The sequence below is a fragment of the Schistocerca piceifrons genome, chromosome 3 (assembly GCF_021461385.2).
Source record: "Schistocerca piceifrons isolate TAMUIC-IGC-003096 chromosome 3, iqSchPice1.1, whole genome shotgun sequence".
Taxonomy (NCBI): domain Eukaryota; kingdom Metazoa; phylum Arthropoda; class Insecta; order Orthoptera; family Acrididae; genus Schistocerca; species Schistocerca piceifrons.
This window is the reverse complement of record NC_060140.1, coordinates 503,407,788-503,419,832: the sequence shown is the minus strand read 5'-3', so window position 1 is coordinate 503,419,832 and position 12,045 is coordinate 503,407,788. Positions and strand designations below refer to the sequence as shown.

The window sequence follows — 12,045 nt, the reverse complement described above, 5'->3', positions numbered from 1 at the left end:
TAAATGGTAATGACAAGATCAAAGGGAGACACTTTGTGTCTTCATAAGTGAATTTCACCAATACTGGAGAAAGTACTTACTTTTCAACAAGTTTTCATCAAGCAACACAATTTCACCTTCTTGGTCTGTACTTGGATTTACAAGACGATTACGCACAGATCCTTTCAAATCAAATTTGTGTGTGACTAAGCGTGCATGAAAGAGATTCTCCATCACAAGCAAGTTTGAACGCAAGGCTGCATTTGTAACCGAGTTTCGGAAAACAACACGGTACACTCCAAGAATTTTTCCAAGTAATGTAGGTTGGCCTGAACTAAGGCATCGAGACATGTATGCAAAATAGTTAGGTGCAAATTCAAGAAACACTTGCATTTCAAGCCGAGACATCTCTTTCAATATAAATCGATCATCTGAAAGTTTTACAAAACACACATTAAGAGTTCGTACACACATAAGTTTAGGAAACATAATCATTAATAAATTATCTGTCATATCTGAAAGGAGTAAACTGCTTCTAAAATCCATGCTAAATGGTTCATACAGTTAGATTTATTATCTCATTTGCAATCCATCTGTATCTTTGAAATCTAAAACAGAATTGCAGGAAACAAAACAAGCTAATTGTCTCAAAGCTGGAATACAGATTAGAAAGTTCAAACAATACAAAGTTTAGGTTGGAATATCAACAATATTATGAAAAGGACATATTGTTACTCACTGTAAAGATGTTGCATTTGAGTTGCAGACAGGTACCACAAAAAGACTGTAACAGTCTTTTGGTTGTGCCTGTCTGCAACTCAACATGTCACCTTTAGAGTGAGTAGTAACCTATCCTTTAAATGAGAAAGTTCTGCTCAGATTCTATCTCAGATGCCAACAATGAGATAACTCACTGTCAAAAATCAATTCCCACCTTGTGTATTTATTAGCACTTTTACCAACACAGTAATGGTTTTATTGTAGTTACATCAACAGCTGTTCCACTCTTCACTGCAGGTGGTTCACTTGTGTTTGTTGTTACCTGCGACCAATTTTCCTTATAAAATTTGTAGTAACAAGAGGAATCTGAGTGAGGTAGGACTTTTGCAGCTAGTTAACATGAATGACAGATTGGGATGAGCTTATAAATGAATTCTCTGCTGGTGTAAGTATCTATGAACCATCTTCCAGTGAGCATTGTGACTAGCAGCCAGAGGTAGACAACAGTGAATGCAATTAATCTGTCAGCACACGGACCATGCTGTCAAACATCAATGCTGAGTGTGCCGAGTTTAACATGCTGCTGAATCCTCAGAAATGATGTGACTGTGAAAATGGTACATGGGCACTGATGTGGTGTACACGATTGCAACACACTCCAGTGGCAGTTGTGGGGCGTATCTAGTTTGTAAATCACACTGTTTATGAAACGGGTGTGTATAAATTTCTTATGTTAGTGTCATTAAAATGCACATTTCATCCACTGTTCATATGCTAGTCATGTTGTTCTGTTGTAGTACACTTAAATAAAAACTTAAGTATCTGTGGACATGTTTCAAGGCAAAAAGAAAAGCACCATGTCCAGTCAATAAGGACACAGGTTTATAAAAGTTTCATTACAAACAGTGTGATACAAAATAGTTCTCCACATAAAAGATAAACATTATATCATCATTCTCACATTTTTGTAAGATCCTAAGGTCATTCTTACTTGATCACTGTTCCCATTCAGTAGTAGAATCTTTGAACAGGCGAATTACAAAACTTAAAAGAAAATAGGGAAAAATATGTTACTACAAGTAGTGCAAGCTGTTCTGTAGATTAAGCCAAAGAGTGCACTTATATTTACATAACATCGAATGTTATGGTATATACTCATATTAAACTAAAAATAAAGTATCAGAACCTATTAAAAATGTGAAAAGAAAGAAAGAAAGAGGAAGAAGAAGATCTGGTGGGCACAAACCACCACATCATCACACATCTCATTAGCAATCTGTCATGCTGCTCGCTGTGCTAAACCAACCACAAATGTTTCTCACCCAGTCCTAGAACTTTAGCATTTCTTGAAACCTTTAATTGTAGCTATGTTATTAACTGAAATTTAATTACAATAAATTGTACCAATGACAATGCATTTTTGATGGATCCTCAATGTGCCGTTGCCTTCAAAATGGCATACTCTCATATTATGCAAGTTACAATAATTCTTTTGCCACAAATATTGTGTTTCTTGACATTTTATTACAACAAATCACAGAATTAATAATGGGATTTGGAGAGATTTTAATTTGCTAGTGCTCAGAAATAGCAGGTATATGTAGAGGCTTCAACTGAATGATAATATGGCACCTCACAATTCTGTACTGAAGGGAGATGGCATGCTTGTGATGTAGGGGGCATTCTCCCATCTCACTGGTCAACATTCAGACGCACGTTCAGAATATCTGACATGCTAGATACTGCTGGATAATGTTTGGAAAGACTCCATTCATTGAGTAGTAGTAGTAGTTCCAATTAAGACTTACAAAATGTTGGCACCAATTCACTTTTTTTGATTCTTTTTCTTTTTTAGCCTTTAAGAAATCATTACATTAAGGGTTGAACAAACAAATGTATATGCAAACCAGGAAACTGAAAAACGTGGGAAAAGAAGACCAACCAGCCTCTCAAAGTGGAAGGATACAGCTGTTGTTGAAATGACAGTATTACTGAGGTTGTTGCTGCACTCGAAAGCTGTTATTGTGGTCTTTTCATGTTTTAGACAATTAACTGCAATACACTGGGCAACTCTATAAAATTAGGCTAGTTTTGGTCTGTTTTAATAGCATCATGAGCAATAATGATGTTCCCAACAAGAAGCTCTGCATTAATGGAGCAATGGTTTTATGATGTGGTTGTCTATTTTCCATGTAGCATATGAATAACAAGAAACCAAAGTGTTGTGTGAAACTGAATGTACTATGTAAATCCAATTGCATAGTCCTCAAAATATTTATGTACTACTACAACTCAGAGGCAAATGCAAAGATGTGTCATTCGATACTCAATGACTAGATGAACCTTTATTTTCACCACCGAGGGCAGCATGTACAACTCGGCTATGCTGCGCATGTCAACACCTGACGCATGCGCTGTAGGATGCCAGTACATTTCGCATTTGCGAGATTCGGCATAAATACCGCGACTGCACCTGGGCTCTTCAGTAGTTGTGCACACACCTGATGATGGCCAGACGTCTCTGGGCCGAAATATCGTGGCAGAATGTCGACGGGATCCGGCTGCATACCCAGAAATTATTAGAAGAAGAAATACGCCAGGAAAATTTCAGAAGTCACAAAGATGGAATTGTTTCACACTTGACAGGAGCCTATCTGGACAAAACATGTTCGTTTTATAGGACAAAATTCATAATTCTGTAGAATAATCAAAGATTGTTAGTTACTATAAAACAAACAAAAATGCACATAGCATGGGGAAGTACTGACAATGTAGTTTTTGCAAGCAGAGAGACATAAAGGAAGACCTCACTATTTCCAATATTCTCTTTGCTCAAATGGTTGAAGTTCATAAGTGAAACAGCAAAGTTTCCAAGAAACCTAATGTAATCAGAATGTACAAAGTGGCATGCCAAGAACTGATTAATTACTTTCTATTACTTAGCTCTGCAAAAACTATTTGATGGTTGAAAAATATTGCTCTACAGGTTATGGAAGTATATGAAGTAGGATACATTTAACATTAAAGTAATGGGATGGCGTATCACATATCTTTTAGAAAAAAAAAGTATTGAAAAGAGTAAGATATGTCACTTAGAAGAAAACTAGAACAGAAGACAGATCTCACTATGTAGGGACCACATCCACCACTGAAAAGATAATATGACCAACAAAGCTGTACAGTGTGTACAATCAACAAAAGAATCATCATGAATCATGGTACTATTGTCTGATTTGTGAAGAAGAGTTAGCTCTGTGTGTAAGAGAATGCTTCAAGACTTCCCACTAAATAAATCAACTTGATTTTTATACCCATCTACCTCTATATTATCTGCATTATATGTCCTTTTAAATTACTTTTATTTTTGTGGAAAATGTACATTCTGTTCTGCCACAATGAGACAATTTACTGTGTCTATTTCTGCCAGCTATGTATTTGCTATGTGCATTTTCATACCTGGTTTTATGTAAAAATTCATTTTATATGAGTTAATTACAGTTGGTATGATGAGTCAGACTGTCAGGTACAACATAAATTGTAGTTAATAATCAAATTGTTAAATAAATCAGCTCTTCATTAAAGCCTGTAATCTATGACTAAGGTCTGATAGCATGTACCTTGTGGGATATCACAGCAAACTACCTGGCATCAAGTAACAGACCTCACAACAATGTTAATACCTTCTTTTGCCCATTTCCATGTCATTCCCCTTTCCCCTACGTCATTCCTGCCACAATGGACCCCTGCATCAGTTCAGAAAAATATCCCTTTCCCTGGCTAAAACCTAGTACCATATCCCGTTTCTTAAATGCTGCCTAAACCATGGAATTATCCCCCCCCCCCCACCCCCACCCCCAATGGCCTAACCACAAAGATTCCTTTCTCTGGATCCCATCCCTCCTTTCACAATGACCTTCACCTTTTCGGATTCTGCCAGTCCCTGGCCCTCATAAAGCTGGTACTCCATGGCACAGGCATCCCAGGACCACCTCTGCTCCCTCTGAAAGATACTGCTACTGTGCAATCCCTGCTACATACACACATCTATGAAACTGAACCCCTTGCTCTCCAGCACCAGGAGGGACATTCCAGTCACCAACTCCATAAGTTATCCAATCTACTGACGTCCTACTGCTTCCTTGGGGCACCACTATCCAACCCCTATTCTACCTACAGCGTTCCTCCTCATGAGCCCCTCACAGTGCCCAGACTCTGTCTAGGTGACCTGCTCAATGTGCCACATCTCCTAAAACTCCCTACCAGCACGCCACCAAATCCAGAGTCAAAGCAATCCTGTAACACTTGTTAATCTTTCCACCAAACCCCTAACTTTCAGTCCTATCCACAGCCCTACATCCATATTTAACCAGGGTGGACTTGTCAAAGACCTACTCTCCTTCTCCCAACCCCTCCAATGGAAACATTTCTTTGCGACCAACCTTCTTCAAGCAAAGCCAACCTAATCCAACACCGAACCTGCCTCTCCCAGTTCATACCACCATTCAACCATGATCATCCCCCCTGTTTCACCTAGCAAACTGCTGGTCACCTCCCAGGAATTCCTTACCTCCAACTTGCCCTTAACATCCTTACCCAGGTCCCTTCCTAAGAACACCAACCTTTCAGCAGAGGAGAGGCCAGCAATATACAATCTCAAAAAAAAAATCCTAACCTCCAATCCCTGCTGAAAAGCCATAGGAGCTTGGCAGAATCTCTCCCCTAACCCCATTTCCCTGCTCACCCCTATGACACTCTACACACCCACCTTCCAAATGGCCCTCAAAAGTCACAAACCCAACAATTGTGGCTGGTAATTGGTCCTCACTGAAATAATTTTTGATGTTATTACAAACACTTATAACCAATTGCCTATATTCTCCCACATCAAAGATACCAACCATTTCCTTCACTGACTCTCCACCATCCCCATCCCCTCTGCCTCCTGGATCCCTCTTGGTGACTGTTGATGCCACCTCACTCTACACCTACATCCCTCATGCCCATGCTACTGCTGCTGTTGAACACTGCTTTTGCCAATGTTCTTCAGACTCCAAATGCACTACCTCATTCCTCATACATCTTACTAAGTTTATCCTAACTCACAACTACTTCTCCTTTGAAGGGAAGCTATACAAACAAATAGGCACAGCCATGGGCAGCTGCTGGCACCCTCCTATGCCAACCTGTTTATGGGCCACCGAGAGGTGATCTTCCTTACCTCTCAAAGTGCCAAACCACTAGTCTGGTTCAGGTTCACTGATGATATCTCTGTGATCTGGTCTCAGGGCCAAGACCCTATCTTCACTCCTTCACAATCTCAATACCTTCTCTCATGCCCACTTATCTGGTCCTCCTTAACCCAGTGTTCCACCTTCCAGGATTCTGACCTCCTCCTCTCTGATGGCTCCATCCACACCTTTGTCCACATTAAACCCATCAACCACCAACAGTACCCGCATTTTGACAGCTGTCATCCCTTCCACACCAAAAATCCCTTCCATACAGCTTTGCTCCACAGGGGCAGCATATCGGACAAGAACACCCTTGCCCACTATGCTGAGGGTCTCACCAAGGCCTTCACAGACATGCACTACCCCCCCAGTACTAAACCGCATATCTCCCAAACGTCCCACCACCCCCAAGAAACAGCTACAAAAGAGTGTTTCCTTCATCAGCCAATACTACTGCAAACTGGAATAACTGAGTCACATCCTTCACCAGGGCTTTTGCTGCGTATCGTCATCCTCTGAAATGAGGGAGATCTGCTCTGAAATAAGGGACATCCTACCTGAGGTCCTTCCCTCCCTCCTAAAGTGATGTTCCATTGCAAACCCAATCTCCACAACATCCTAGTCCATTCCTATGCCACTCCAAATCCCAACTCCTTGCCACAGGAATCATATCCCTGTGGAAGACCCAGGCACAAGACCTATCCAATCCACCCACCCAGCACGTCCTATGCCAGTCCTGTCAAAGGCTTACCCTACCCCACCAGAGACTGGGCCACATGTGCAAGCAGCCATGTCATCTACCAGCTCTGCTGCAATCACTGGACAGATTTATATATTGGTATGACTACCATCTAGCTGTCGACCAGGATGAATGGTCACCTCCAAAAATTGTGGCCAAGAACAAAGTAGATCACCAGTGGCATGACACGCAGCTACTTCAGTACCTGAGCCATCTGGATCCTCTCCTCTATCACCAGATTTACTGAACTGCACAGATGGAAGTTATCCTTACAACACATTCTCTGTGCCCAAAATTATACCAGCCGCAAACTACGGTAACACACCATCCGAACACTCTCCACCCAGTAGTTTCCACCACCACTGTCCTGCAACATGCTCCCAATTCTTGTCTCCCACCCTGTTTGTGTGCTATGCTCTGTCAATATACCCGCTCATGTTTCCCCTTCCCAGCTCCTTTCATTTTCACTCCCCCTCCCCCCCCACCCACCAACAATCCTTGCACATCCCTGTCTCACAACCTCCTCCTGATGCTGTGCCTGTTGGTTGTCAGTCTAGTCCCTGCACACTCCACCAGACAGTGCTCTTCACCCCCCCCCCCCCCCCCCCCCTGTATACTGCTATTCCTTCCCCTTCCCTGCCCCCTTCAGACTGCTGCTTCTGTTTGACATGACAGTGCATTTTGGTCGAAACTGCTGGAGGTGGTGGTCATGTGTGTGTGAGGTGTCCTTGCTTGTGTAGATGAGTGTATATGTGTTCCTTTTCTGATGAAGGCTACAGCCGAAAGCTAATGTGCAGGTGTCTTTTAGTTGTGCCTGTCTGCAACTTAATGGTCATCTCTATGATAAGTAGCAATCTGTCTTTTCCTTACATTGCTCATATTCGAACTGGGAGTTTCCATTGTTTGATAACCAATTTTTCATATTTACTGAGCGGATAAAAATTTAACATCTATTTTCTTGGATGAGACATGGACATATAATGCTTTGTAACTTATATTGGTTGCACACATTCATAGGGAGCGATCTATCACTGGTGAATAAGAAAATCTCCTGCAGCCAAGACTGCTTGGTATTTTTATTTTATTTCACAGAGACCAGTTTTGACAGTATCTTGCTGTCATCAGAGTGTCTTCATATTTTTTTTAACATGCATATATGCCACCAAGACAATGAGAACACTTTCCACTCATAGGAAACGACACCAGGTTGGCTTGTCAAGCACATAAAAAAGAACACAAATATCCACTGCACCAGCTGTGTGCCCAGAAGTGGGACTGGACATACAAGATGTGCAGTTGTGGCTGAAGCACATCGTAGAAAAAACTTGTGTAATTTATAAATGGCTTCACTGTCATTCGCTTAGTTATGACAAGCACTAACAACACTGAGTTTCATTTCCCCTATAACTTGATGGATAAGTATTTTCACAGCATGGAGAAATGCAATGGCATACCATCTCCTCTAACAGGACATGCATGACAGTGTTCAAACTAATCTTCAGCTTAAAGACAAGTTTATTATTATTTACATTATTATTATTATTATTATTATTATTATTATTATTACTGTTTTATTAATCACATCAATAAGCAGGTGGGAGCATTAGGTTTTGATTTCTCATGAATGACAAGATAATTAGAGGTGAAGCAGGAGCTTGGATTGGGTAAGAATGGGGAAAATAAGTAGGTCATGCCCTTTTCAAATAAATCAACTCAAAAAATAACAATTTGCTGTTAATTACACCTTACGCATTTAAAGAATATGTTCCAAGTGGTATCCTGACAAGAAAGTTAATTATTTGAGTTGTTGGAACCATGTTGAAACAGCAAAAACTTTATAAGTTTTTACTATGAGCAACAAATAAAAGGACGACTAGGAACATCAGACTTGTTTAGTACCACTAATGCAGCGATTTATATATATCCATTAAATACAGTCGTTCATGGAAAGTGGTAAAACGACACTGAGTGCAAGACTTTCACAGAAACAACTGTACTATGTGAAGTGACCAAATAAACTACCCTTACCTCTAGTTTTACAAAAGCTTGAGCCTGATTTTCCACCACGAGCTGCCCACTGAACACACCGAGACAAAGAGCGAATGTAAGCTTCTTCTCCTGCTGGCAGTACTTCAGCCCTAAGATTTGCAAACTGTTCCACAAAATACACTCTACAGTAGAAGTTACAGCTTGCATCTTCAAACTGCACCTGAGAAGAGACCCTTTAGCTATAGTACAACTTAGAATACTGTTCCACAAAAAAATTAAGTAGTAAGCAAATAAACATGCAACAACTGACAAAGCACTATCCAGGTTGAGAGGATGACATTCACACACATCCCCTTACTGCTTTCTAATAGATAATTTCAGTAACAATTACTGAGGTTTTTGAACCTCGCTTAAGGAAGCCTAAACTCAGTCAACAACACATGTTTATTGTGTAATAGTGAAAGAGTTTTTGTTCAGACAAGAAAATGTTTGCATACTGAAAACAACATGTTCTTTAGTTTCTTTGCAGATTTATTTTTATCAAGCTTTTTACCTGTGGCGTCGCCCATGTATGTGTAGGTCACATATACTGCACACACATATAGATCTAATTCTCTGCTGTTTCACACCATACAGCTTCAGAGAGGGTGTTAAATTTATCTGTGGTATTCACCTGTATGGCATGATCTTGGTGCCAAAACACAATGAAAAAGTTATTGGCTTGCTGCAGTGCTCATTCTCGTTACCTACACACACTAAACAGCATGGATAAGAGTGAAATTGTGCTTAATACTTCTGAAGTATTCCAAGTCAACTAAATACAGGAAATAAATACCAACAGGTCATTTTAGAACATTTTTACATATCATTTCATTCTCATCCCAACCCCTAAGGGTAGGAGGTTATGTTACTCCCAAAGTACTTTTATACAAAAAATATGAGTCATGTATATACCAAATATGGTTTAAATTGCTCCAGGCCTCTCTGAATTATGCTTTTATCTTACACTTTTTCACTCTCACCCTCAGCTTAGGGGTGCTAGGAGAGTCTTATAATTACAGTAACTTTTTTTTCCAGCTTGCATGTGATATGTTTGCCCAATGTGCTAGAAAATACATGGATGGGCTGATACAAATAATGAGTATTGTATATGTAAAATTTGGTTGCAGCTTCTTCAGATATTCCTGAGTTATGCTTCTATGTGGCACAGTCTTCACCTACCCTAACTCGACCTCACTCTGGATGATAGGTGGTGCTTACTCATATAGTGCTTCTTTTCAGAAAGTAGGGAAGTAGATACATGTGCATCAAATGGATCCAGTGGTTTAGGATGAGATACAGAAGGCCCCCCCCCCCCCCCCCCCACACACACACACCCCTCACTGGTGCCTTCCTCCATTTTATATTGTTATATATTAGATAACTATTGCATTTTCACTTGGTTAATAGGTTTGGATGACTTTCAATTAAATGTTGGAAGAAGTGAAAGGTCATACAGAAAAGATAAAAAATGATAACTAGAGACCGGATTATATGCATCATAAAAACCTTAAAATATGCATGCAAATATACATGAAAAATGCTTAAAAATGCGTGAAAAGTGTCAAAATATGGAAGATCAAATAATAAAAAACATGGTAATTACTGTGTGCATTATATCTCAAAGTCAAACCTTTGCATATCAATTACAAGAAAGAGCACTGCCCACACGAAAAATCGGTACATTTAGAATGCTGATATCATTTTCTGAATACTTTCTGGTAGATGTTAGGAAGGAGACTTTTTGGGATTATTTCATAAAAATTTGCAATTGGGATGCACACCATTTTTCAAGAATTGTTCCTTCTTTGCTATTGTTGTTGGTAACAAGCAGATGTGATGCGAGTAAGTCGCACTGAAACTATTGATATGTACAGGACCAACTTCGAAAGATATCGCACGCAGAGGGGCACACTCAAAAACTTCATGATATTTTATTAAAAAAATACTATCATGAACTTTTTTGATTTTAATTAATACTATTGGACCAAAGCATCATTTACAATTTATTTTACATTTTTCTACTATTGTAAACATAAACAACCAAGTACTGTTCCAAATGCTCGGTAGTGAGATTGTGTCTTCGATCACTCAAAACATATTTATAAGCAGAAAAGGACCATTCTACATCAACTGAGGTAACTGGGCAGTATTTGAATTTGGGTGCTATGTTGGCACTTATTGTTTCTAATATAAGTTCACCTATCCCATTAATAAAACTATCAATTTGGCACAAGGGCTCAAAGCTTGGGTTATTGTTTAAAATGTTTTCAAACTTTTCTTTAAGTTTTCTTGGGAATACTTCCAGTAATGAGGAGTTTACTAGAATAACTTTATTCATTAACTGAATAGATTAATTTAATGACAAACCTTGAGTTTCAAGCTTTCTAATACCTGCACGTATATGGGAGAAGTGAGTGTTAATCACAGCAACCTTTTTTTAATACCAGAATCACTAAAAGCTTCCTATCACTGGCAAACTGCCAAAGTCTCTGCACTATCAAAGTCATTTACTACCCGTCCAATGGCCTTGAAATGTTCACTGTAAAACAACACAGCTTTGACCCACATATCCCAACGTGTTACCACTGCTCCGGGAGGTAAAGGCGCATTTGGTAGTTTTTCTTTATAGGTCTTGATGCAAGCAGGAGCGTTTAGAAACATTTTCTTTGTGAATGAAATCAGTTTATTTACATTCACAAATGTGGAACGTACTTCTTCAGCAAGGCGATGTACTCCATGAGCAAAGTACGTCACATGAATAAAACTGGAATAAAATACTAGGAGGGCTTTTCCTGCTTTGATCATATAGGGAGCAGCATCTCAAATATACACAAACACCCTTTCAACTGCAGTAGATTCTGGAAATATTTTTCTAATACCCTCATTCACAAATCTGGTTATCATAGAAGGATTTATTTTTTCAAGTTCTTTGCAGGCCGCTAAATAGGAAGAAGTAGGTGCTTCTTTTAAACCACCAACAATAAAATCTGTAATGTAATGGCCATGAGAGTCTGTAGTTTCATCAACTGAAATCCAGATCATGCTGTCCTTGAGTTCACTGCATTTTTCTTCCAGAACATTTATGTAAATTGTTGGTATGTAAGTTTACGCAATGTTGATTCATCTGGAACATTTTGATTTAAGCAATATTTGCACAGGATGTCTTTGAGGTTAGGGTTTGTAACTCTGTGAAGAGGAATATTGCTAGTGATGAATGCTTCACATAGATCCAAGTTAAACTGACTTTTCTCGTTATCTTTGGACAAATCCTTGCTACTGAGACTTGCTGTTGTCAGAAGTTGTTGTTGTGGTCCTTTCTTCTGCATTCCTGCGATATGAAGATTT

The 12,045-nt window shown here is 39.4% G+C and overlaps 1 protein-coding gene across 1 annotated transcript in view; it reads right to left on the bottom strand.

The window, feature by feature from the left end:
* LOC124788540 (1-phosphatidylinositol 3-phosphate 5-kinase) overlaps positions 1-12,045 on the bottom strand; it is a 407,657-nt gene that overhangs the window by 68,407 nt on the left and 327,205 nt on the right. The window contains exons 26-27 of the mRNA XM_047255810.1: positions 8,698-8,878; positions 81-410 (exon numbers count right to left, since the gene is read on the bottom strand). Of these exons, the coding sequence (XP_047111766.1) occupies positions 81-410; positions 8,698-8,878 (511 nt within the window). The remainder of the gene's footprint in view (positions 1-80; positions 411-8,697; positions 8,879-12,045) is intronic.